Source organism: Podarcis filfolensis (genome assembly GCF_964270895.1).
Source record: "Podarcis filfolensis genome assembly, chromosome: 5".
Taxonomy (NCBI): Eukaryota; Metazoa; Chordata; class Lepidosauria; order Squamata; family Lacertidae; genus Podarcis; species Podarcis filfolensis.
Genome location: NC_139608.1, coordinates 95,470,776 through 95,498,358, shown reverse-complemented (window position 1 = coordinate 95,498,358; position 27,583 = coordinate 95,470,776). Strand labels below are relative to the sequence as shown.

The following is a 27,583-nucleotide window of genomic DNA, read 5'->3' as shown; positions in this document are numbered from 1 at the left end:
TTCTTGTTTTTTTAAATACATATATTTTTTACTTTTAGCTTTCCCAAACCCAAAGCATCTAAACTCCAGAGCAAAAAGAAGGAACACACTGTAAGCAGAAGTTTTATCATAAAAGGTTTCTTACGGCACACATTCTTCCGACTCTGGAGTAGATGGCGTGAGCACCTGTCTCAGCCTCTAACGCTTTCTCAGTAAAGAAGAAGTACACCTTGTTATCTTCCCGGTCTTCATTGTCAGGAATCATGAAGGAACTTACAAATTTTGGTTCTTTAAAAAAACCAAAGAAAAGGGGAGGGGGAGAGAAGAGATACCAAAAAAGCAAAAGGAAAAAGGGATGAATCAAATTTATTTTAGAAAAACACTGGTAATCATGCATATATAAAAACATGTATAAGTGCAACCAGATAGCACACTTTTTATTCCAGATATTATGGACTGGCCCAAGGCAGACATGAGCACTGAGCTATCTATGGCTTGAGTTTTGGATTTGATATCCCACTTTATCATTACCCGAAGGAGTCTCAAAGCGGCTAGCATTCTCCTTTCCCTTCCTCCCCCACAACAAACACTCTGTGAGGTGAGTGGGGCTGAGAGATTTCAAAGAAATGTGACTGGCCCAAGGTCACCCAGCAGCTGCATGTGGAGGAGCGGGGAATCGAACCCGGTTCCCCAGATTACGAGTCCACCACTCTTAACCACTACACCACACTGGCTCGCTTGGGGAGGGGGGTTATAGGTCACAATCCAGGAACATTTTGAGATCCCGAAAATCAGAGTGCCTTCATTTCTAGTCTCTTGATGTGTATCATTAGGAACTAAATGGACAGACTCCGGATCACAGTTGGGAAAGGGAACAGGAAGTCTTCCCATTCAAGCTGACAGACCTGGGTTCGCACACTTGGAACTGAGCGAATTCAGGCACACGTCAGCAAGTGTTTTATCTCAATGAAATAACAGGACTGCAGATCTAAGCTTGCCAAACTGCTGCAGGGCAATGCAGTCATTGCGCCTTCAACTGCGGTGATGAATTTGCAAGGGCTGCTTGAGGTTAATAATTTTAGAAGGAGTACAAATGATGTGGACTGGCCATAATGTGGCCTATACATCATACACAGGATGCTGGCACATTAGCATTGACCGTGCAGCTCATGATAGATTGCTACGGGGGGCCTTAAGTGGTGAGCAGGTAAGCCCACAATGAGATTCTCTCTGCTTTTTGGAGCGAGATAAAGGGACCAGAAAGAGGGAAGCATTTACCAGCATCTTCCAAATTCCAAATTAAATGTGGCCACAAAGTGGGGCACTGGGAGGTACTTCAAAAATGCACAAAAACACAAGTTTTAGTAATATTTGCATCTCCAAATGTATATGAAGAGAAAGAAATTAAAAACTTCAGTTCCACAGAGGGCAGGCCAAACAATTTCCCACTCAAATCACTCCAGACAAATTGTCAATTTCCATCCTACTCTAAATCACCCCAAATCTGTTCCTCTTCAATTTATTTACCCCCAGTTAATTTCCCAGTATATCCTGCTCTAAATCAATTAAATTCCCCTTCACTTATACCCATTCCATAACCCCCAAATCATCTGTAAAAGTAGCCTTACATTAATTCATTTCCTAAAATTAATATCCTATACACACCAAATTCAATTTATTACAAATTCATGAATGACCCAGAAGCACGTGGGACACTTCAGGAAATATTTTGGGGTCTCTACCTCATGGGTTTACTCTAGCAATACCTCTTGGTTCAGATCCTGGCTCACAGAGAGGGGAAGCCAAATTTCCTCTCCAGTATACTACTCTAATATTTGGAATGTGCCTAAGTCCTGAGGAAGATAGCCTTAAGTACAAGCATACTTTTGCAATAGATATTTCTAGTAAATATGAATGGAACTGCAAAGCAATAACAACCAAGATCTCAAGGGGGACCAAAAAACAAACTTAAAAACTGTTTCATGCAAGTGAATGAACATATGGAGAATATCAGCTTTGAAAATATTTGTGTAGCTCCAACTTACATATCAATATTTTTTTTCTTACACACATACACAAAAAAACCCCTAAGATCCTTTTCCAATCTTACTCTCTGGGGTTCATTTATTTTAATTTATATTAGCCTGAAACTTGGCATGCATTTGATACAACCATCTGTGGCTGTATACAAAACAGGAATCAGAGCTGTTGAGGCAGACTGATTTGCCACTGGGGGTGGGGGTGGGGAGAACAAGACACTGTGCGAGAGGGATGTGCAGATTTGAAAGCATTTCGCCTCTTTTGTTGTCAAATTGGAACCATGTGACTTGGCCACGAGAAACCAAACACTGACGTTTACCCTTGGGATAGATCAGAATAACTCAACTCATCAAGGCTCTGTAAGGACGATCCTTTGATAGTCATCATGGCCCTCAATCTACATGACGCTCACAACTCAAGCAAAAATTAAGAAACCCAAGGGAGTGAGTCTTCCAGAGTGCACATTCAAAATAGCTCTGGGCAATAAGAGAGTCAAACAGCGACGCAGTTCACACACTCAGGTGCATGAGGACCTAAGTATGCATGGTAGGTGAGCTGTTGTGCCCGTCTTACTTCTCCCAAACCTGACGTGAGCAAAATCGAGTGCGGCGTTATGCACATCCATATACCAGATGTCTGACTTCCCCATCCCTTTTCGCGGGGGAAGGATCAAACAAATCATGTCTACAAATGTGCATCTCAAAGGTCCAGGGGGATGGGACATGATGATTCTTTCTCTGCCTATGGAGTCCTCGTCAGCTGACTGAGTGTGCAAATTCTGTTTCCTTTCTCTGTAGAATTAGCAGGGAACAATTTGGGTCTCTATGAACAATTGGTATTGCACAATTGGCCAAACACATGATATTTATGCTAACCTAAAGGACCCAATACTTTGGCCACCTCATGAGAAGAGAAGACTCCCTGGAAAAGACCCTGATGTTGGGAAAGATTGAGGGCACAAGGAGAAGGGGACGACAAAGGACAAGATGGTTGGACAGTGTTCTTGAAGCTACAAACATGAGTCTGACCAAACTGCGGGAGGCAGTGGAAGACAGAAGTGCCTGGTGTGCTCTGGTCCATGGGGTCACGAAGAGTCGGACATGACTAAATGACTAAACAACAACAAAGGACCCAATGCACAACTTATAGCTGGACTCCCCAGTGCCCTCCCCAGTCTGGACTCTCAAGCAAAAGTACTGTTCCCCTGAGATCTTTTCAAGGGATCATCACTGATACTGCAAATATTGACTGCTAAGGGGATTAGCAATGATTTGGAGAGGACTTTGCAGGGAGGATAAGGCTAGAACCTTGTGTCGCTGAAGCCTTTTAAACCTCCTGGCGCATCTGGGCAAAACACTTTTGTTTATTTTTATGATTACTATTATTAAACAACGAAGATTTCTTACGGACCCCTTGTACCTTTCAGCAGGCGCTCATCATCTGGCTCAGTCCGGATGTGTGCCGCACGGCCCATTGTGCGGAAGATGGCAGCATCTCGCCCCCAGTAGTCACTGTAGAGCCCAGCGAACAACTCACCACCTGAAGGTCAGATGCATCCGTGGTAAGTGGAGAGAGGGTTGCCACACTCACACGACATACATGTTACATCACAGGTGAGGTGTTTGACCAGTCCTGTGGACACAGATTTTCCTGGATCGTACCACATCAGGGTGCAGGCGAAGAGTTGCATACTTCAGTGCTTCTCTACAGCCCTTCTAGGGGAGGTCAGGGGTAGAAGCAGGGCAGGGACGGGGGGGGGGGGACATGACAAAATATAGCAGGGAGGTTTCAATCTAGACTTCTCCCTGGCATTCTGTTTTTCCATGCGCAGGGATGTTGATGCTGTTGTCAAGGCCCAACTTGTAGACCCAAGTGTTACAGGAAAAGCTGTGGCCACGCAAATATGAAGCTGGCATAAAAGCTTAAGTCAATTTACAGTAGCAGGGATAAAAGTCCCAATGTGTTTTATACATGATACAAACAGAGACATCAACAGGAAGTCAATGGATAACCTACACTTAAAGAAGTTGAGGTATTCCATCTTTTATCACTGATGTATCTTTTAAAAAAACCTTACAGTAAGTCTGCACTTTCCTTTCTCCCAAATCTCCTTGCCCCCACCATGCTGAGCGAGACTAGAATTTTTTCCCCTGTATTAAATTACTCGTACTCTACATTACGACTTCAGGATTCCGCTCCAGAGTGAACTGCAAGGCACTGGCTGACCGATGACATTTTCTGCCTCGCTTGTCTTTTTAAAAGGGGATTTCATAAGGTACTGGGCTTTCCCCCTTTCTCAATGTGTCTTACATTTATTTGCCACAGGATGGCACCCGAGTACCACAAAAGAAGCAGGAAGAAGCCATCCTTTCAGAACTGGAAGAAAATTAGCCATTTGACAGTCTAAATTAAACTGTGCAGATATTTTACTGCCCTCTGACAAAAAACTGAATACTTTCAACCTTTTTTTAATCTATAAGCAAGCATATTTGACTAACTTTACTGTTACTGTTATGGTTTTTAATTATTATCGTTATCACTTTTACTACTTTCCCTTTCTCTCAAGGATTTGCAGTCTTTTAATTGCTGTCTGCAAATAAGTGTGGATCTGATTTCAGTGCAACTGATGCATTTGGAAGTAATGATCCGGCAGTTCCTAATACTGTAATAAGCCTAAATATTCTGCGGAAGTACAGCAGATACAGCAAACCCAGAAATCTTTCACTGGTGCTAGCCAACCCATGCGGAGATCAGCTTCGCACAGGAACAACACCTTAGCAAATAAAGTAAATAAGTCACAGCAGTTCTTGAGAAAAAGGACTCCTTACGTATTTGAGATGGCATGAAAACTGTAGTCTCCAAACACCTGAATAATCACTCCCAGATTCGCAAGGTGCCTGGGCTTATGTAGCCAAAACAGTACGAGAGCTCACCCTTGCAAAACGGGGTGTGTGTGTGTGTGTTATCAGCATCCTTGGAAGAAGCATTTGTGTGTGTTTTTGTAAGCCTGCATGTTTGCGCTGAGGCTACAGTTTGGCTTAGCATTACATGCGAACTGTGCAGTGTACAACTTCCACAAGGAAATTTTCTACACATGTGTGATTTTCAGCCTTTCTCAGACTACAGACATCCTTGGCAGAATGAAGGTCATGCATGACTTACAAAGCGAATTCTTAAACTAAGTTTTAAATTCGTGAGGTAACTTTGATTTCCCAGAGGAAGTGCGTGTTGGTCGAGAGCCAAGGGCTTTACAGTTCATTACGTGGAGGGTCTTCCCACTCTGCCGTGAGATAAGGGAAACTTGAGCATTTGTAGAGGCATTGTCACTTTGCACACTGGTGTTTATTTTCTTACTGGAGAGAACCTAAAGCCCTAGGATGGCTGCTTTGGGGCTGCCAGCACTGATTGCAGTCACATGCGAGAGAGAGCCTGTAGACCCACTTCAGTGTCAGATGCTGTTGCTAGATGCCGAAAAGACTCAGTTTAGGCATTTCACTACATACATCTTGTCAGAAGCAAAGGGAGCAATCAAGCTAAAGTTAAGCACTTCAAATTCCCCACCAATTTCAGTGGGAGGTGCTGAAGCAAGCACTCTTATTCTTCTGCCGGAATCATAAATCTGGTGGGATCAAATCCACAAAGCACTGCAATTTAAGAAAAATTAAAAGGGGATATTGGTAGCATTTCAATTCCACAAATATACTTTGGATTGTATCCAACGTGTTCTTCCATTCGTGGAATAGTTTTTTGACCCAGTGACGGTTTGAACAAGAATAGAGTTTGCAGTCAAATGTTAGATGTGCTATGTAAAAATAGACGTCGTTTCATAATTGCAAACTAAACTATCTGGATCTAAAACTGTAGAACAGGTAAGTCTTCTTTGTTAATGAACATGTGCAGAGGGGAATGGTCACAGCTCAGTAATGGAGCATCTTTTTCACCGCTGCATCTGCAGATACAGCTGGGGAAATTCCCTGTATGAAAACCTAGAAAGTGGCTTCCAGTCAGTGTAGGAAACAATAATGAACCAGGCAGAACAACACGTCCTATGTTATTGTGCATACAAAGCATGTTATTCATATCGTTCTTACTTATTTAAAATATTTATATCCTACCTTCTAGTCTAAATCCCTAAGTCAGGAAAATATACATATGGAAAGGGCACCTAAATGGGTATATTATTTTTAATATATAACTAATGACAAACAGAAGGATGGGAAAAACCACAGAACAAAACCAATGGAAATCATGCTTCAGTGTGAGGTAAAAGCTCTCTGGAGTTATTCCCCGCCCCCTCTCAAAAATGTCCTGAAGAGTAAGGAAGTTTCACGTTGTTCAGGGCACTTATGGTGATTCTACATATCAGAAATGTGGCATCTGAATGTTATTGTGTGGTTATTGTGGCCTTTCAGTTCTTGCAACTACTCTTCACCTGACCCATCACCAATGATGAAATACAAATGAATTGATTTTGTATTGTTATATACTGTCCGGGGCGGGTGTGTGTGTGTGTGTGTGTGCTTGTGTTTACTGGAGAATTTTATGGCCTGTACATACATAGAAATATAAAGAATGGTCCTCTCATTAGATCTCTGAATTGATCTAGCTGGGAGAGTTGACATCCCTGGTTTCACAGGGCCTTTCTCTGAACTGGTGCTACTCAGAGACATGGCACAAGCTGAGACCAAAGAAACCTAGGGGGTTCCTGGGATAAGGTGAGGCACAAGAGCTGTCCTGTTGCACAAGTTTGAGCAGAATGAGAAGCTTCAGCATAAAGGTCATGCTCAGGGCTGCTTCACCGGCAGCGTGTGACATGTGCTGGCTCTGTCTCCTTCACCCAAGCATGGACCATTATCCAACACCAATATTTCCTTCTGCTGCTACTTGAGATCCTTTAGCTGGAACTGTCGGGGGTTGATCTGGGCACTTCTGCATAAAAAGCATTTGCACTGCTACCCAGTCATGGGGATAAGTCACATCTCAGTCTCAGCAGCAGAAAAGATCTGGGCTAGAAAAGACGCAGATAACAGGGCTGCTACTACTGTGTGCTACATATCAAAAGCCACGCGCCTGAAGAAAATTATCCTTTCAAGAACTTCTGTGGTCTCTGTCAACCTGCCAATGAGATCTATTACCAAGTAGAGCTTTGCTTTATTGGAAACAGACTGGAGAATTCATTTGCTTTGGGTACTTAGGTCCAAAAATTCTTTATGGAATTTATCTAACCATTTAACATTTTTATGTAGCATTATCTGCGGTTGAAGGTCTGTTCTGTTTCCTGATTGTAATTTACAACTTACTCTGAGTTTATTCAGAAATGAAATTGTTCCTTGCTGCCTCTTTCCTTAGTACCAGGTCAAGAGAAAGTAAGTTTTGAAGGTAATTTAAGAAAAAAAAACCCTAAACAATGGGAAAAGGAGGAACTGAAATCCAACGCAAATTAATCACTTCACAGTGCAATCCTACGTGTGTATTCAAAAGGAAATCTCACTAAACCAAATGGGGCTTACTCCCAGGTAACAGTGCCACCTTGAAATCTTGTCTATTTCAACAGAAAAGGCAAGCAGCTTCCTCGGGTCTTAGGCATGCTTAGTTTTGGCTAAATTGTCCCTAGTATTTTTAACTAATGAACTGAAAATCACCAAAACTGGAGTATCGGGGATTGTCCTCTGCCATGTATCAATCTCTGTTGAAGTCATGATAAACAAACAGGATTTTAAGAACATAAAAACTGTATGTGATATTTTAAAATGCCAACATGTTATCACATCATTTTGGGGGGAAGGTGTGCCAAGAGGGTAAAGCTATAGTCCTGTCTACGTTTAACCCAATCCAGGTAGGAATAGGCTTCTGTTCTTAAATCACTTTTTGGTGTCTAGTCCATGTGCCCAAACAGTTATGGAGCTCTTTGCCCGCTGAGATTAAGCTGGCACTGCCTGTCATATCTTTTAGGAGACCAGCTTGAAACTTGGTTCCTCCAGAAAGCCTTCACTTGGAGATGACCCACCCACTTTCTGTGAACATGCTGTTTCGTTATGCTGTGTTGATGTGTTTGTTTGTTTTTGTATTGTATTAAAGTTTGTATTTTGTACACTGCATAGATATATACAGCAGGAAAACTGAACAACCAAACAATAAAGTTTGGCAGCGCCTGGGGTGCCTGAATTGCACTTGGACAATGATCATCAGCAAATCTATCCCATCATTTCCCAACAGGTAATTAACAAAGGGAAAACTGCCATCATGAACCATCAGTATTTCACTGAGAGAGATGGTAGTGTCCTGAAAATTCAGGCATGGGCTACTGACCTGCAAGATGATCTCTGGAATCAGGCCCAGGGTCAATAGGCTTATTGTAGATCTATGTCCCTACTCAAAATCAACATCTGTACAAACCTGTAGTCCTGATCTGTGATGGCAAATATGGAGGGCGTTATTTATTTATCTATCATCTATCTATATCTATCTATCTATCTATCTATCTATCTATCTATCTATCTATCATCTATCTATCTATCTATCGTCTATCTATCATCTATCTATCTATCTATCTATCATCTATCTATCTATCTATCTATCATCTATCTATCTATCTATTTGAATCTAATATACAGTGAATCAGAACTCAGTGGGCAGTATTGCTTTGAAGTTAAATTACTGTGCCTGAAAAGTTCCCTAATATTATGCAACCATTGCATGTCTACCTATCAAACTGGCAAAAAAACAACAACCAGAAGAACATTGGCTATATGGTTGATCTAATGAAACAAAGAGAATTAAATGCAACATAAACGTAGGAACAGGTAGAACAGACACATCAAAGGCATGTAAAAGAATAGTGACAACATCTTAAGAGAGTTGGGGAAGAAAACTCAGAAAGACATTTTATAACATACAACAAGCCATTACCAAATAAAGTGGAGATGAAGGAGGAATTGGGGTCAAATGGGCACCGTCCACGTCCCCTCTCCAGTCTGTGTGCTTCTAGATAAAACAGATGATCCTTTGAAAAGAAGAAGTACAGAAAGCATATATAAAGTTCTGGTTTATACAAACGAAGCTGCAGCTACCTTTGTACCAGTGCTGCGGCTTAGGAACAACTACCGTATTTTTCGCTCCATAAAGCGCACCAGACCATAAGGCACACCTAGTTTTTAGAGGGGGAAATCAAGAAAAAAAAATCTTATTCCCCCCACCCCCAGCCCCAAAGAGCAAAGAAGCCAAGACGGCGAGCGGGATGGATCCCGCTTGCTGCTTGGCTTCCTCTTTAGCCGCGTGCAACCTCTCCAGCCGGGAGAGGCTGTGCGCGGCTAAAGAAGCCATAGCCGCATGCAGCCTCTCCCGGCCAGAGGGGCTGTGCGCAGCTATGGCAAAACGCCCACCTCCCGCAAAAGCCCACAGGAGCAGCGCACCCTTTAAGGAGCGTGTGGCTTCTGCGGGCTTTTCTACAAGGAGGGAGAAGGGACTGACAGGCCGCGTCAGTCCTTTCTCCTTCCTGGGGAAAAGCCCGCAAGAGCCGCGCGGAGCTTGTGTGCGGCTCTTGGGGGCTTTTCCTGCCTGCCTCCCCGCTGCATTCGCTCCATAAGATGCACACACATTTCCCCTTACTTTTTAGGAGGGAAAAATGTGTCTTATGGAGCGAAAAACACGGTAAATCACGAGCCCTTGTTCAAACGCTTAGATGGCTGATGATACTCTGCCACTAGGCACATGTTGAAATTGTACATCCTGGTACTTTTTCATGCTGTGCTCATTATGAGACTTTCTCCCTGTATATTTGATTCATCTGATTGATTTGATTTATCCATGTGGAAACGTAACTTTGGTACCCCCTTCCCATGTGAAAAGTACTGCAGAAATACTTTTATAAAATCAGTAATACAGAAACTCATTCAAACAAGACTCAACGTAGGATACTTGTTCATGTAAGACACTCTCTTGTTAATGTATGTGCACCTCTAGCACCAGGAGTACCAGTTTGGCCCCACGACTGTGGGTGCCTGGGGCCGTGGGTGCTATGCGGCATGCATGGCCCTGGCTCTGAAATTTGTGGGTGCTCAGCCCCTTCATGGGGAATTTTGTGGGTGATCGGGCATCAGGGGTCCCAGGGAATTGGCACCTATGTCTAGCACAGTAGTGCATTCAACACAGTTATGCCTTGAAGAATGATAGACCACTCCTTTATGCCCCCTTTTCTTCCTCCTCCTCCTTCTTTTGGCCATCGTAAGTAAGTTATTAGGATACACGTGGCACTGTGGTCTAAACCACAGAGCCTAGGACTTGCCGATCAGAAGGTCGGCGGTTTGAATCCCTGCGACGGGGTGAGCTCCTGTTGCTCGGTCCCAGCTCTTGCCAACCTAGCAGTTCAAAAGCACGTCAAAGTGCAAGTAGATAAATAGGTACCACTCCAGCGGGAAGGTAAACGGCGTTTCCATGCGCTGCTCTGGTTCACCAGAAGCGACTTAGTCATGCTGGCCACATGACCTGGAAGCTGTCTGCAGACAAAATGTTGGCTCCCTTGGCCTATAGAGCAAAATGAGTGTTGCAACCCCAGAGTCATCCGCGATCGAACCTAACGGTCAGGGATACCTTTACCTTTACCTTAAGTAAGATAATATTTTGTATCATGATTTATAAGCTGCTGTACATTCAGAAAATATACTTGAGCAGTGTTCAGAAATAGATTATAAAGCATAATCCAGCCAACAGAAAATCCACAGAAATAAAAAAGGCCGAGTGGTGAATGGTCAAGGATGATGGAAGTTCCCAGTCCAGCAAAATCTTCAGGGCTGCCCACCTCAGTCCAAAATACCATGCTTAGAAGCAAAGAATACGTATCCATCTTTCTCAAACCTGGGTCTCCAGCTGTTGTTGGACTACAACTTCCATCATTCCTGACCACTGGTCCTGCTAGGGATGATGGGAGTTGTAGTCCAACAACAGCTGGAGACCCAGGTTTGAGAAACACTAGCTTAACTGGATGGTGACAGGCTTGCCCCATGTCTGCCAATCGCTGGTAACGCAAGTGTCATAGTTGTCTATTTCTGAAACAGTACTTTGCGGATGTTTAACAGCTGTCAGCATCTGCATCCTGGTGATAGCGCACTTGTTAAAAGGAGAAATACAACAACAGAAGACAAGTCCCTATCCTGAGAAGCTTACAATCTAAACCGTCACAGAGAAGCAGATAAAAGAGGAAATGAAATGAAAAGCATGGCTAAGTGTGTACAAATGCAGCTATATATACACTCAGGTTCTGTTCTATGCAGTTCTATGCACGTTTACCTCAGTGCAGTAGGAGTTGGTGAGGAGTGCAATCCCGCACTCCTGCTAGTGCATTTGCACCATGCTGACCTTGTCTCCACCTTGCCCCTTCTTCTCCCACTAAGCCCTAGCAGTGCCTGTGACGAAAGGTCAGGTAAGAGCTGCTGCCTTGCCAATTACAACTGTATCAGAGTCAGTCCCCCACTGAGCTAAAGGAGACTTACATATTGCGTATATCTGCATAGGATTATTCTGTAGAGGGTCAAGCCAAAGCAGCAGTGGATCTTGGGGTCAGAAATTTCAGCGGCACCCTGTGAGACACCAAAATCCGGCACCCCCTGCCTTTCACACTCCATCTAACTCATAGCTGCATCTCTCCCAAGGCTCTGCGTCCAGAGCAACTGAACCAGTTGTGCTCCCCTAAATCCACAGAATTGATGCTTTTGAATTCTGGTGCTGGAGGAGACTCTTGAGAGTCCCATGGACTGCAAGAAGATCAAACCTCTCCATTCTTAAGGAAATCAGCCCTGAGTGCTCACTGGAAGGACAGATCCTGAAGCTGAGGCTCCAATACTTTGGTCACCTCATGAGAAGAGAAGACTCCCTGGAAAAGGCCCTGATGTTGGGAAAGATGGAGGGCACAAGGAGAAGGGGACGACAGAGGACGAGATGGTTGGACAGTGTTCTCGAAGCTACCAACATGAGTTTGACCAAACTGTGGGAGGCAGTGGAAGACAGGAGTGCCTGGCGTGCTCTGGTCCATGGGGTCACAAAGAGTCGGACACGACTAAACGACTAAACAACAGCAACAAATCCACCTCTGACCAAAGTATCCATAGAAGAGGTGAATCTTGAAAAGCCATTTCAGGAAACACTCGGTATATTTTTAAGCAAAATGACAACTAGGTGAAACTTAAAGTTGTGCCTTTTTCTTTTAATCTGCCATCACTCAACTCTCAGAACTAATACCGTATGCTCACAACTTTTGCACATTTAACCTGTGCGCATTCAGGTTTATGTACTTGGCAAAATATAAATAAATTTAAAAGGGGGTGACAAGTTTGGGGGACAGAGCAACCGGAGCTCACCCCGTTGTGGGGATTTGAACTGCTGACCTTATGATCGGCAAGCCCAAGAGGCTCAATGGTTTAGACCACAGCGCCACCCATATCCCATGACCCACCATTGCACCCAATGTGTTTTGGCTATACAGGATTTTAGCTTTAGGCACCATCCCCAGAATGTAACCCCATGTAAGTGGTCGGGTTACTGTGGTTCTATAGCTTTAGCAGTAGCTGTTTTATGTACAGTGTGCCTTGGTTGGATGCTGGTGGGTTTTTTTTACGGGGACAGCCCCCACAAATCATATATGGAAATATTGTTTATGTAAACTATAATTCCTTGAAATTATTAGCTGCTCAGGTATTACTCCATTAAAAGGAACAGCTTTAATCAATCTGGGAAGCAACCACTGGAAAAGAAAGAGTATTGATATCATATTATTTTTCTCTTTATGACAGCATGAAATTTTAAACCAGCAGACTTTAAGAGAATTAAGCGAAAATTAGTAGTTAGAAATGAAAAATGAATTTTATAGGGTGAAGACTGGGAATATTATACTTTTGTATTATTATACTGGAAATACATTTTGCAGAAAATAATCAATGGAAGACTAGCTGAATTATTTGAACCTTCTCCTGTTTGCTGGGAGTGCACACAAGCCCAAAATATCAGTCTCATAAATCAAAGCTATCCCAAGATGTGTGTTGGGGGGGGAGGGAGGGGGAACCTGGTTCTAATAACATCTCAGAATAAATCAAGGCAACATCTAAATCCAAGCTCAAACTTGCAAATCAATAAGCTGAATGGAAGAGCTAACAAAAACCAACAATGTATCCAAATGGAAAGACCTGTTGATGGCAATTTACACTCGTTGAGGCAACTACAACTACGACAGAAGATTCTGCAGGAATATCCTGCAGCAGGAATGAAGCTAGATCGTGTTTGTTGCAAGAGCAAAGGCCCAGGTACATCCCTGCTTCTTCTCTCTTAACAACAGAAATGAACTGCTGGTCCTCGTCACCAGCACCTGCACAATACCTTTCAAGAGCAGTTCAGGGAGCACCACACCCTGTCAAATCAGCAGCAAACTATGTACCTTTCTATACCTCCAGGCATAGGGCAGTATAGAAATTCAATAATAATAAAACAACACAAAACTAGGAGGGTGCACTAATGAGCTTGTACTGGAGTGCCCTCCCTCACAACAGATCTTGGTATTTTGAGAAGCATTGATTCTCAGACTTCATCTGGATAGCTCAGTTGGTTAGGTCATGATGATGACAAACACCAAGGCTGCAGGTTCAATCCCCGTATGGGACAGCTGGTTGTTTGAACACTTACTTTTAACTTGGCAATTAAGTTGTGCTATTTGTAAATTGCTGCCAGTTTTAAACATCACATTCTGCTTTCATTGTTTACAACAGTTCTGCTTAAGACTAAAAAATTGGGTTGATGAAACTGTTTTGAACAATTTTCACCGACATTAGGTTTTTACTCTTACCGAACCAAATCTTCTCCATTTATACCATAAACGAAAATTCTCTCTTGTGCAAAATGCTTGGTGTATTGGCTTAAGCCTAACAAGTAAATTAGGTGGTGCTCCTACTGTCTTTTGTTATCTATGTTTGCACAGCTGCAGTTTCTGATTGAATAATGTGGTTTACATTCTTCAAGGTACCCTTCCACGTTAAGGTGGACCACAATTTATATTCCACTGAAACAGAGAGGTGTGTTTTTTCAGTAAATCTTACCCGATTTGACAGAAACCAAAGCATATTCTTCATAAATGTTTGCAGATGCGCAGGATCACTGGGGAAATGGTCTGCAAAATTTCAACATTGACTTTTTTATTTTCCTGTAGAGTTTTTCCATCTCAACCTTTCAGGACATTGTGGCCTACAATGCTGGCTGCTCTGAAGCATCCAGCACTGGTGTTTTTCACCATGAATCGAGTGATTTGTGTGTGTCAAGTTCCACATGATGCTAATTTCAAAGGAAAACGGTTCCCTATTAATATCGGTTTCAAGGACCAGCACTGTAATTTTAGCCACTCTTTGCCATTTGTGAGAACAGTGCTGTAAAAGAAATGTCAGGAGAAAAACTGACACGCTACAGGATATGAGGTAGCACTTTGCTGCCATTAGTCATGTCTCCGTCTCTTTCCAATGACTAGGATAGAGTCATAGAGGAAAACACAGAAGAGGAACTAGAGATTATTCTGTCTCAGTGTAGCTGGGAAGGAAAAGGTTTGATTTATGGTACCTATGACTTAAGAAACCTGAGAAGTATTCATTGGGCATTAACATTGCCATTTTAAAAATAAAATAAAAATCACTACACTATTTGTTTTGTGAAGTCTTAGCTACTCTGTAACATAGCAACAGGGTATGAATCAATGACATCCAAAGGCAGCACTTGCCAAAAGATGATATACGATAAAGAGAAACCACGTCCCATTCAATGAGCTCTCGTCTTAGGGCCAATGACATTATTTTGTTGTACGTAAGATTTTAAAGCTAATCCTTTCTTTCGCATAAATGAGACAAATGCACGTTTTGGATTTCTGACACACCCTTTGCCATAAGATCCCAGGACAGCTTACAATAGAAAAACACGATATTAAAATCAGTTAAAATGTATATCAGACAGGCATGAGCGTAAGAGACTCAGGCTTTAACATCCAGCTCCTTTAATACATTCTGACCAAGCATCTGCACCCACAATAACTTGGTTCACGCCCTAATTTCCACAGATGTGAAAATGCATATAAATCAGTTTTGAAATAATCCTATAAACTCAACCCTTAGGGGGCTCCCCATAGCATAAGCTTCACTCTCCAAAGTTCTCTGAAACCCCAGAGATTCTTAAGGTTTGAGCGGCTGATTCTCCCTGCCCCCAATTGATTTATAATGTATTCTTCTATTATTTACATACTTTACCATACTGTGATGGCTGCTTTAAGAAAAGCAGGCAAGAAATAAAAAAAAAACCTCACTGGTTCAACCCAATAAGTGTGTTGTTACTTTCTTAACCGTATGTTTTTCCTTAGATCAATTGTGTTCATACAGTACATCTCCCCATCCTTTTATGAAGAGCTGGAACGTTCAGCTTAGTGAGGTCACCGAGTTAAGAGTTCAGTTTGGAGCCTGTGCTTGGATTTAAACAAAACACTAAATTTTCTGCTGATTTACTGACATGTCCTGTGGTTTTTCAGGTTTAAAAATACCGTGTACAAGTCAGAGTTCAGCTGATATAGCCAACCTCAATAAAGCTTCTGTAGCGTGGATTTAACATCATTACTGCAGATGGAGGGGAAAGCTGGTAACTTTGGTTTTCCCCCTATACTTCAGAATATACAGTATTTAAACAGCATTCAAAAACATAGATGTATTTGTAAGTAATCTGTGTTAAATAGTATATTGCCCTTTAATAGCAAATGAAGGCAAAGCCTGAAAACACAAATCAAGAAAATGTGTATCTATTTCTTTGTAGTTTGTGAGAGAAGAAGGTCAGGACTGAATGTCAATTCCTTATCATGCAAAACCCCCCTCCATTTCTCGTTACAGGTTTCACATTTGATGAAATAAGCAATGTTAATATTAATGAGAAAATTATTATCCTAAGCTGTTCTTGATAGCTCTTCAAACACAGAAATACCCTCTGGCCCTGATCCTGCTCTGCATCCAGCTAGCTATTCTCTATCCACTCGGTCTGTGTCCATGCAAACTTCATTCTGTTTGCATTTCCCCTCTGCTCTTTTGAGACAACGGCCTTCATATTACCGCTAAAGACAATTTAGCAAAGGCAAATAAGAGAAATAGTGGACGCTCCATGGAATTAGGAGTGTTGACACTGATCCACAATAGGGATGCTTCTAGTCACCTCCATGAAAATTGGAATGTGCATTATTGATGTAGCTATAAATGAGAAAAGGGGGTTTTCAAATCCCCCCTCCCATGTGAATGCTGCTGAGAAGCTCTTCTGCATGCAAATTTTCCTGGCTGCATGGCTATCTCTCATTCCACCATCTTTTGCCCACTGCGCTTGAGGCAATGAAGAAGTACTTCTCACTTCTAACTTCTGCTAACTGCAGCTCATGATGTACAGTGGCCACTTGCAAGGCACCCAGAAATGTACTGCACTAACTGTGGGATGCATCTGGACAAAGACATATGGATAGAAGCTTTAAGAGAACTTCTGTGTGGAGTATGATCATGAGAAGAAATATCTTGGGTGGTGTTCTTGTGTGAGCCGGCACTTGGGATTAAATATAACAAACACAGCTGACCATAGATGTAAAAACTCAAGCAATGCACCTTTCTGCACCTCACACCACTACAAGCGCAACTCACTTATACTTCACATCTCCTGCATCTAAGTAATGTTGATGTACTGTACCAGGTCAGCAGTTCAAAGTAATGCTACCCGATTGCCAAACCATAGACTGGTAACCAGAAGTGCCCCACAAATTTATATACTCCCTGCCCACCCACCTCCTGCCCCCAGCTTGCTGTGCTCTTTCCCCTCTGTTCTCTGCTGAAAGTTAACAATAGGACAGTCTTTATTTGCACCCCTTCTTTGTGAGTTAAAAAAGGCTCACATGCAAGTTTAAAGCAATACCAAATATCAAATATCCAGGCATCCTGTCCCCCCCCCACTTATGTGGGGGTTATGTTCTGGGGCCCTGCATGCATAAGTGGAATTGTGTCAAGTGGTGAGCACCCCACTTTAATAGGGAGGGCCCATGGGGGAAGGAGAGACAGAGGGGAAGAGAGACACTCAGCCTGGAAATTGCTTAGGGCCACTGCTTAGCCTGTCTCGAGCCTGCCTGCCTGTGGGGAGCCAGTGTGTGTGGCGGCAGCTGGCCACAGAGCGCGAGGGCTGAGAAGGGCACCCAGCAGAACTGGTGCCAGGATGGGGGAGCAGATGCAAGGTGGGGCAGTGGAGACTGGTCAACTGAGGGCCAATCTATTTATTTATTTCACAGCGACCTTCATAAGTGTGGGTGGGTGTGCCTGGATTAATAGAGAAACAATTGCAAGAAGCATGAACCAACAGATGAAAGAACCTTCAGCAAAATGTTAAAAGTCTGGGCAAATGGGAAGGGTTATGCCTGGTGTCTGAAAGAAAACAATGTTGGTGCAACATAAGCCTTCTTGGGGAGTGTGCTCCATAGCCAACAAAGTGCTCTCTTGCTGCACCCCACTTCAGACAAAGGTGGCACCAAGAGAAGGGCATTAACGGATGAATACAGAAAACAAGGAGGTTGATATGAACCGTGTTATGTCAAAGCTGGGTAATTAAGGCCAAAGGTATCAATGGAAAGTATGTGTAAATCTGTGCTGGACTGAATATTCAGTGACTTAAGAAACTGAAATTTCTGAAATTTCTAATCCAGAACCTGAAGTATCTGCAACAGACCTTGTATCTGGGTAAATACGGGACAGGAAATTTGTTTTTGTCCTACATTTTCACATTATGCTTTTAAAGAACTTTTGAAGGACTGATATTTCACATTATTAACATGCTTCATTGTATTATATCTGTTGTAAGTCACTTTGTGAACTTTTAATGTGAAGTGATGCAAATCAGATTAATCAAATCAAATATAAAATGGTCAGATTATTACACCATACATAGAAAGTTCTCAGGGAAATATTTGCTGAAAGAATATTCCTTATGCTATTGATTATGTGTGGACTTTCAAACAGGTGAGCATAGGGAGATCTCTGTGGTGTTTAGACACATTAAGAACTTTACTACTGATGGCATATTGGGCCAAAGGGACAATGAACTTGAATTGTTTCAAACACATTGAAAATTTAAAATCAGTTAATATAAAGCTACATAGAATCATCTGTTCCTTTTCTAAAGAGCATGTTGAAAGTTAATACTTTGCAGCCATTTCCCCTAAGATCTGTTTTTAATCTTCTTTACTATTGAAATTTATTGAATAACAATAGTGCTAGGTCATGAAATCTTTATTATTAAAGATAAACAGCAAAAGAGAGATAATAAATCATAACCTAAAGTATGATTTTGCAGTCTATATTTTTGTTACACATAAATGATATAGACAATATATGGAACTGTAAAGTAAAAACATACTGGAAAATCTGGAGTGAAGTCGGGTTTCTCCTTCTTGCTGTATGTTTAAAAATTTGGGATTCCTATCAAAATAGCCATCCTGATTGCTGTGATCAAGAAATGCTGGTTTGATTTAATGCATACTGAGCGCACAAATCCATGCAAGTATCAGTTCTCTCCCTCCCCCTCCCCTCTCCTTTCTCCCAGTTGTACTTTTCTCTGCTTATTTGTCTGTTTTGTAACACAAGAAATCTTTAATAAAACCTAATTTTTGAAAAAATGCATTGGTTAGCTTACTGCTTGGAGAGCCAACTGCACAGTTAGGGATTCAAAATGGTAACCATGTCAACAAAACAGCGATTGAAAATTGCCCAAACTTTTCTTTGCATGGGTGTATAGTTCACTTTAATGATGGTAATGACGATCCTGTGAGCCACAGCAGTAGCTGACTTCTCATGCTCCATTCTAATTCATAGTTCTGGCATCCCCTGCGGTGCCCCCAAGGCTCAGCGCCTAGTGTGACCAAACTAGCTGCGCTCTCCTAAATCTGCCTCTGGCCATGGATAACTAACCTGTGGCTCCCAAGACGTTTCTGGACTACAGCTCTCATCATTCCTGACCACTGGCCATGCAGGCCAAGGCTGATAGGCTTTGGAGTCCAACAACATTTGGAGAAGCACAGCTTTCCCACCCTTGCTGTAAGACCTATTTTTCTTGCTTTTGTTGAACACCGGGAACTCCCCCATCCCATGTTCCATCACCACTTTGTGAAGATACCACAGTTCAAAATGCACTCTGCCTAGCTAAACCATACATTGCAAATGAAAACAATGAAGACTCATGTAGCACCGTAAAGATTAAACAATGTATTACAGCATTAGCTTTTGCAGAATAGAAACTGAAAAGCTAGTTTGTTCCCTGATTCCGTCAGGTTCCACCAGGCCAGACTTCTAACATAATCCACCAGCTTCTACCCTCCCAGATTCTGTCCTGCTAGAATCTGCAAGCATGAGCTTAGAGATTCTTCCAGGCTCAACCCCTGACTTGGCGGGATTCAGTATGACCCCACCCAGATTGCCTGTCTTTTGAAAAGAAAGACTTGCCACCTGCAGTTTTACGGAAGGTGCAAAACCCTTGCTTAGTACAGCAGGAAAGCAAGAAAAGAAAACAAGATTTGGTTACTGGAAATTGTAGAGCTTATCAGAAGAACAAACAAGCAAAAAACCCCAAAAAACTAATGGAAAGTATAGCAATTTTTCAAGCCTATGAATATTTAAGATGTAATTAGCATTCTACATGAATGACTGCGTGAAAATGAGGAGAATGAAAAGATGGCACACCTAGGGGGATGACCTTTTTGAGATATGGAAAAAGGAGAAGTGAAGAGTCTCTTGATAAAAACCATTAATTAATTTGGGATACTTCCGGAATAATTCTCAAATATTATTAAATACAGATTATTTAGTGTTTATTCCGGTTGCCTAGTACTTTACAGCACAGTCAGCTCATGAATATCAGCAGGAGTCATCACAAGCTGAAAGATTAATTGTCAAATGGAGCTAGCAGAATGAAACCCGAAGACAGGTCCAAAATCAACTTATTTACTTATTTTCTCACATTTGCAGCAATTTGTCAGTCATTGGAAGAATATGAAGGATCACTTGAAGATGTCAAGTTACATTTGGACTGCTTTTTTTTTTAAGACATCATCATTAACCTGAAGCTCCAAGTGCCATGTTAATAAATCTAGAAAAAATATTTGTCGGCCAACAAATATTCATTTGTCCTGCGAAACTTCCATGCATCTTGACAAAGAGAAGCGAAAGTGGGGAGAGCACTGTTTGTCTTTAAGGAGTGGAGGATCACAGACATTCAATAAATGAGTAAGACAGGCCCAGGGGACGTACATGAAAATGAGCAAGGGGCTTTGGGCAAAGGAAGCTTTCCTTCTGAAGGCTTATTTCCATTTTTCAACTTTGAGCAACTCTCCTATCAGTGTTTTGTCCACTTGGAACCTTCTGCACTGCAGAATTCAAAGGAACAGAAGTGTTCCATCCCATCTCATCAGCAATGTGTTCAAAGAAATGACTCCATTCAAAGGACTTGCAAAAGTGGAGGAACGTGGACAGCTGCCTCATGGTTTGTGCCCTATGTGGAATTACCAGGAAATAACTCCCAATGATCCCAGTGGGTCTTATTTCTGAGTCAACACATTTGGGATCAGGCTATGATGGTGCTTACACATGTCACAATCACTCTTGAATCGAGCTGCTGCCAAACGTTTGAAGCAGGCCCTACCAATGGAGCCATTTTGTTATTTGGTTGTTTTATCCTGCCTTCTCCTCAGAGGCTCAAGCACTCCGTGCAGCAGTTCAGAGCTTATTCCAAGTAAACTTGGCTGTCAGGTTGCAACAGTTCAGGGTTAGCAGGGCTTCACTATGAAGCAAATCCCAGGCTTTGTAAGTGAACCATTTAAAGAATGGGCTGTAGAAGAAACACACAGAACACGGTGATTCTGAATGTAGGCAAAGCCTAGGGAACCAACCCTAGTTGTAAAGGACATCAATTTAGGTGGGAATGATGAAGGTCCGCTTATGATATTTCTTCACATTCTTTCTCAATGGCCTGTGCTCGCTTTCCTAATGGCTTGTCGTGAATGTAACCCACCCAAACCTCATTGATTCACTTGAGAGCCGTGATTGTACAAATATTTATTTTTGTTATTCGAAGCTATCTTTTTTGACCTATCATATTGCAATCCAAACCAAGGCAGCTCAGTGCAATTATTTCTCCTGGATCCGTTTCCTTATGACCTCATCTCCGCGGCCCAACGTGTAGGGGCTTAGGGAGGCAGAACATCTGGTTTTGCTGATCAAACAGGAGTCAGCCCTTCACTAGATGAAGAGTGTGACAAATTCTTACCCTGAGCGTATTGAGCCAGACACACTGCTTATGTGTGCCTGAGTATGTCATTGTCTGGTCAAGAAGCCAACCATCCAGAAAGCCACCAATTAGGGCTGTTTATTAAGCAAATCCAGTTATATAATCAAATATGCAGTGCTAGTTACTATTGAAATTGTTTGCTTGCTGCGCTCTGCCCTTCAATCCACTGTTTATGTGAACTCATTTAGGAAGCTTTGAAATTATGGCATGATTTCATGCACTTAACGTGGTTCTGCATGAAGTGGCCTTGCAAGAACAGTAATTTGTAAACTGCACTCCTGTACCAATACGCCATGAGGAAAAGGGCTGCCATCCCAAATCTGGGAGGAATCCCAATGAATACAATAGACTTCTGAGTGGGCAAGTTTAGGATTGTGCTGCAAACAAAGCAAATCAATTAAACAGGCAAAATCCAAAGTATCTTTGCACACATTCTTGCCCCGCCCACACTTCTTGTCAATCAGCCTGCCCTGGGGCAGAATCTATGCAGTGGGTGTGATTTCAAATTCACAGTCACTGCATGCAAAGATGTAGCAGGACTTCTTGCTGCTCTGGGCTAGCCTTCATCCAGCAGACACTGTTAACAGGAGTTATTGTGAAAACCCCTAAATGCCTCCATTTTAGTATGGTTTCAGTGCAAACAGCTTCATGCCCATGGATCAAAACATGCTCCCACCACCCATCAGCTGATTGGCAGTAGAAGCATGCCTTGCACCAGCAAGCCATGTGTTGCCACACCAGGTAAAGGTAAAAGACCCCTGGATGGTTAAGTCTAGTCAAAGGTGACTATGGGGTTGAGGCACTCATTTCACTTTCAGGCAGAGGGAGCCGGTGTTTGTCCACAGACAGTTTTCTGGGTCATGTGGCCAGCTTGACTAAACCACTACTGGCAGACGGAGGACCGTGACGAGTGCCAGAGTGCACGGAAACACCATTTACCTTCCCACTGGAGTGGTACCTATTTATCTACTTGCACTTTGACGTGCTTTCGAACTGCTAGGTTGGCAGGAGCTGGGACAGAGCAACGGGAGCTCACCCCATCGCGGGGATTCGAACCACCGACCTTCCCATCAGCAAGCCCAAGAGGCTCAGTGGTTTAGACCACAGCGCCATCTGCGTCCCATGTTGCCACATCAGCAGATGATCCACACCATCATATAGGTAAAGTGTGGGGCAGGTGGGAATGGTTTTTGAGCTACAGCTTGCATGCCATATGACCTGAATATGACCTGTGGGCCAGAAACCCCTCTCCACCCTAATGCCTATGTTTGAAACACAGAGACATGAAGGCAGCAGTGGGGTTCCTCTGATTAGCCCTTCCTGAATTTGCCAGGGACTGAACCCAGTATCTTTTGCCCGCTAAGCATATGCTCTGCCACAAAGGGAAGAAAAGTATCTCAGCTATTAGAAGACACAGAACCTATAATGATAAGGTAGCAGCGTGACAATGATATGCAGTGATATTTAGGTCAGGCCGATGGTTTATGCATCAGACGCCATTTCAAAATGAAATTTTAATTTACCTTAGCCCAATTCAGGAAGAAGGCAGGGACCATAACAGCACGGATCCACTCAAGTATTCTGTTAAATTTGGAGTACATTATTTATCTTTTCATTTTGACAGAAGCATCAGATCTCTGTGCTGTAGCACCATGCAATTAACCCCAGAATGGAATTGAGGTCCTGATGATCAAGAACAGCAGCAGAGCACATTCTGTTCCAGGTTCAGTCTCTGGCAGCTCTTGCTAAGGTTCTGGAAGTAGGTAATCGTAAGAGCTTCTACCAGACAGAGTAGATGACACTATGCCAGACAAATAGTCTGACCCTTATAAAATATGAAAATATGAATTCTGAGGTTGCATTGAAACTTGCCCATTGTTCCTTTGGCTCTCATGAATCAGTGAGGCCACAGAATGTAGGTGTCATCAGGCAGAAAATAATTGGTTGCTCATGAGGACAATCTTACATCAAGAGTACTGAAGAACAGAGAGGGTGATTAACAACCACAACGTGCACCTCGTACAGAGCAACACATCACGTGGCTCTGAGCTTATGATGGAACTCAAAACAATCCATAGGCAGGTAGACTTCCCTTGTGCAAAGCTTGCACCTTTTTTTGCCCTGGTGCTTGAACCACACATGCAGATGTATATACATAGACTTCAGATCCCTTTCTACTTGTGTTGTGCAGAAGAGTAGAGCACAAAGAAAATGCATGAACCTAAATCTTATTCCCCCTCCTCACGACAAGCTGGGGTTAAGTGTGGACCAGAAACTATAAGCCCACTCTGCTTCTTCTGGTTTTGGCGTAGCTAGATAAATGTCTAAATGCTCTTTGGACGATGTACCTGAAGGCTGAGTGATTTCACACATCTGACGTGACCACCTGAGGGAAAGAACAGGCAGTGGGTCATATGGAACCAGGAAAGGCTGTGACTAGACTCTTCAAAAAAACCAATAATGCATTTTTACTCCCAGTTCTCATTTCACACTGGCAGGATGTGCACAGAGAAGTGTATAACAAGACAAAGCCATGCCTTCTCCAGCTATCCACACATCCTATGTCTCACACAAAGACTCCTTCAAAACAATGAGACCTGACTTTCTCTGCAGTAGTTTGCTCAAGAAGTATTAATAAGTACCTTCATTACAAAGGTCAACTACTCTAGTTTTAAAGAACCAGCTGAGTCAATAGTCCTCATTTTCTTTACTTATTCCTACAGCTTTCTCACTCTCAAAAGTCTCTTAATCAAATCACACATCTTGCCTGCAAAGAGGGAACAGGGCACACACAGCAGACCCATGCAGTCAACCAAAACATTTCATTGCTTTTTGGGTGTAGAGGTACACCCCCCGCCCCCAGTTTCAATCATAAAGTTAGCCTATAAATATTTTAAAATAAAGAAATAAGTTTAATTACTTATTATTTCATATACCACAATGCAAAAATGGCAATTTATAAGTAAAAAAACCCAATTGCACATTAAAAGATAAATGTCCATAATTAACAGCTCCTCATTCGCACAGCAGTGATTGCTATGGTCTCTACATACCAAAATGGTTAAAACAAAGCCTTAATATATGACTCTTCCATCAAATGAGCCGGCAGGCATTTATCTACTCATTGAAGATGAGGCAGTTTTATTACTGGCAGCTGATTACAATGTGGTAAAGATGGATCTGGGCTCTCTCACACTAGAAAGTGATGGTTACAATATAGCTAAGATTGGGGTGTCTCACTGAACCACAACTCACATCATCCCCAGCCATGGGCCATGTTTGCTGGGCATGATGGGATTTGTAGTTTGGCAATACCTGAAGGGCTCCACACCCCTGAGCTAAGAGGATGAAAACTTTGTATAACTTGCTGTTAAAATGGAATACGCAGGATGAAATGGTTAAATCTGCAATGATTAAATGGGCACAAGATATTGGTCATAACATTATGTTTGCTGACTGGGAACAGTTGTGGACCACCGGTATGAAATTTATGGCATGTAATGCCTTAAGAGAGAATATTATGAAAATGATATATAGGTGGTACATGACACCAGTCAAGCTTGCAAAAATATATCATTTGCCTGATAACAAATGTTGGAAATGTAAAGAAAATGAAGGTACATTCTTTCACCTTTGGTGGACGTGCCCAAAGATTAAGGCTTTCTGGGAAATGATCTATAATGAAATGAAAAAGGTATTTAAATATACCTTCCTGAAGAAACCAGAGGCCTTTCTCCTGGGCATAGTCGGCCAATTGGTGCCAAAGAAGGACAGAACTTCCTTTATGTACGCAACAACAGCAGCAAGAATACTGATTGCAAAGTATTGGAAGACACAAGATTTACCCACCCTGGAAGAGTGGCAGATGAAGGTGATGGACTATATGGAATTGGCGGAAATGACTGGCAGAATCCGAGACCAGGGAGAAGAGTTGGTGGAAGAAGATTGGAAGAAATTTAAAGACTATCTACAGAAATATTGTAAAATTAATGAATGTTAAAATGATGATTGGATTGAATAGGGGGTATTAGCAACAAAGTTAATAAGAATATGCAAAAATGAATATATAATGGATGAAAATATAGAGTTATAATATGTTAAGATATAGAGTTAAGATAAATGAAAGAGGGTAAGGATTTGCTCATTTGATTATTTAAATGGGAATACAAAAAGGGGAGGTGTGAGGAGGTCAAGGAAACAAGTTAATGAGCATAAAGTTATAAAAAATGGATTTGTTTTTAATTCTCTTTTACCTATTCGTTTTTTGTATATTGTATTTTTATTTGTATTTTTTCTTTTTTATGCATTTTTTTAGGTTTTCTTTTTTTTTATTTTGTTCTTTTCATATGTTCTTTTTTGTATTTTGTAAACTGATGTTTTTGTAAAATTCCAATAAATATTATATGAAAAAACAAACAAACTTTGCTTTGGGTAATGTGGGCCATTGTGACATTGTGACAAAGGTAACTCAAAATTATAAAACGAGGTGTCAGGCGTGAGGAATTCGCTTCCTCCCCCGATGGCACCAAGAAGCAGGGAGGAAACAAGAAAGTTCTTACTTATGATTTTATTCAGTCATCACGGTGAAATACAAAGAATCCAGCCATTCCCCAGTGATGGCGTTTGCTCACACTGAGCTCCGCCCCTCTCCCTTCTAGCAACAACACCTGCCTCTACGGTGTCAGTCTGTGGTCAATGGTCTTTGTGCTCTTCGTTCTTGCACTCGTAAGGAATGCGCATTTTGGTGGTGGTTAGGCTGCCCAGTGACGTGTCAGCTAACCGCTCTGCCTCCCCTCCTCCTTCTCTTAACACCTCATAACTCTGTTGTTTGCCTCTCTCTGAGCTGTTATCTTCCTTAAAGCCCTGCTGTAATTTGAGAATGCCTTCCTTTTCTCTGGAAGCTACAGGGGAAGGGGGCGGGGGGCGACCTCCACCATTCCTTCTCCTCTTCAGTCCAGTCCCTGACACAAGATTTAAGTATGTCTTATGAAATTGCCTTGAAGCAGAGGTTTCTCAGACTTTCTTCTCCACAGATCACTTACATTGCTAGGGATCTTGGTGGACCACTTAAAAAAACTACAAATCAAAACACACAGAATTTTGAGGTAATGGGCAGCATTGCTGCCTCAAACAGTACCCTATTATGAAAACCATCCGCCAAAGTTATGAGCCTCATTAGCCAGTTTGATAATACAGCTTTTATCAAAAGGGCCTCAATCTCCATTGTCAGAAAAAGCAAATCAAGCACAGGGTAGGAATAAGGAGAGAAATTTGGTTCAGTTTGCATTTATGAAGCCGTGGAATTAGAGTTCACTAGCAGATTATGCCCCATGAACTTGACCTGGGTCAAATTCAGCTCTGCAACATGGACTTCAGAATCCTGGGAGTGGGAAATGATTCTTCTTTAGGTGTTCCCTTCAACCACAGAACTTCCTAATCTGCTCTTTACCAGTGGCTGCTGGTCACTCACTAAATCTTGTACTACTTTGTTTTGCATGGACAGGCGGAGACCCGCAAACCCCAGGCGACCCCTGGGAGGAATAATGACACCTGACAACGTGTTATGGGATTAAAATTGGCCACAACTTTATTAAATTCTCAGATGTAGGAAGACCTTGGCTTCCTACGCATTGGGCATTTATCCCTCCCAGTCCCCAGCCGGAGATCTGGGAAACATCAGGGTTATCCAAAGTGTGTGGGGATTGGGCTGACTCTGGAGAATGTCTGTTCAAGCGGAGAGCCCACCCCCCCATTTCGCCGCGTCGTAGGGGAGAGCACTGACAACCCATTGGCGTATGGCCAGTGCCTCCCCTCAAAACAACCCCTTTAATGGGGAACCCTGGGATCGCCACCGCGGGGGGGGGGCGTGGGTCACCACTTCATGGCCCCCCAAATCGAGGGAAGATAGACTAAAGGATTCTGCCTAAGGCCTACAGACCACCAAAGTTGTGACGTTTTGCTACGGGGAAGGCGAAACCTGCCAATGCAGGGGAATTCCTTCCCGGTTCCTCAACAGCAACCATCTAGGAACGCAGCAGTGCCTGCATAGCTGTAAAGAAGAAGATTAACTGCGAAAGAAGGCATAAACTGATGGAGGGCAGGGTGGAGGAAGTTCGGGAGCTGACTGAGGACCAACAGGTAAGTTACACCCTCTATTGTGCGTGTGGGCGGTCCTAACTCTACTTGGCCAACTCCCTTGGCAATGCCC

The 27,583-nt window shown here is 42.5% G+C and overlaps 1 protein-coding gene across 2 annotated transcripts in view; it reads right to left on the bottom strand.

Annotated features, from left to right (window-relative positions):
• The window catches only part of SEMA3E (semaphorin 3E), a 162,644-nt gene that overhangs the window by 27,648 nt on the left and 107,413 nt on the right, over positions 1-27,583 (bottom strand). The window contains exons 5-7 of one of the 2 annotated variants that reach the window (XM_083615600.1): positions 8,929-9,022; positions 3,430-3,558; positions 125-267 (exon numbers count right to left, since the gene is read on the bottom strand). In XM_083615600.1, the coding sequence (XP_083471726.1) occupies positions 125-267; positions 3,430-3,558; positions 8,929-9,022 (366 nt within the window). The remainder of the gene's footprint in view (positions 1-124; positions 268-3,429; positions 3,559-8,928; positions 9,023-27,583) is intronic. The other variant, XM_083615601.1, reaches the window with a different exon arrangement.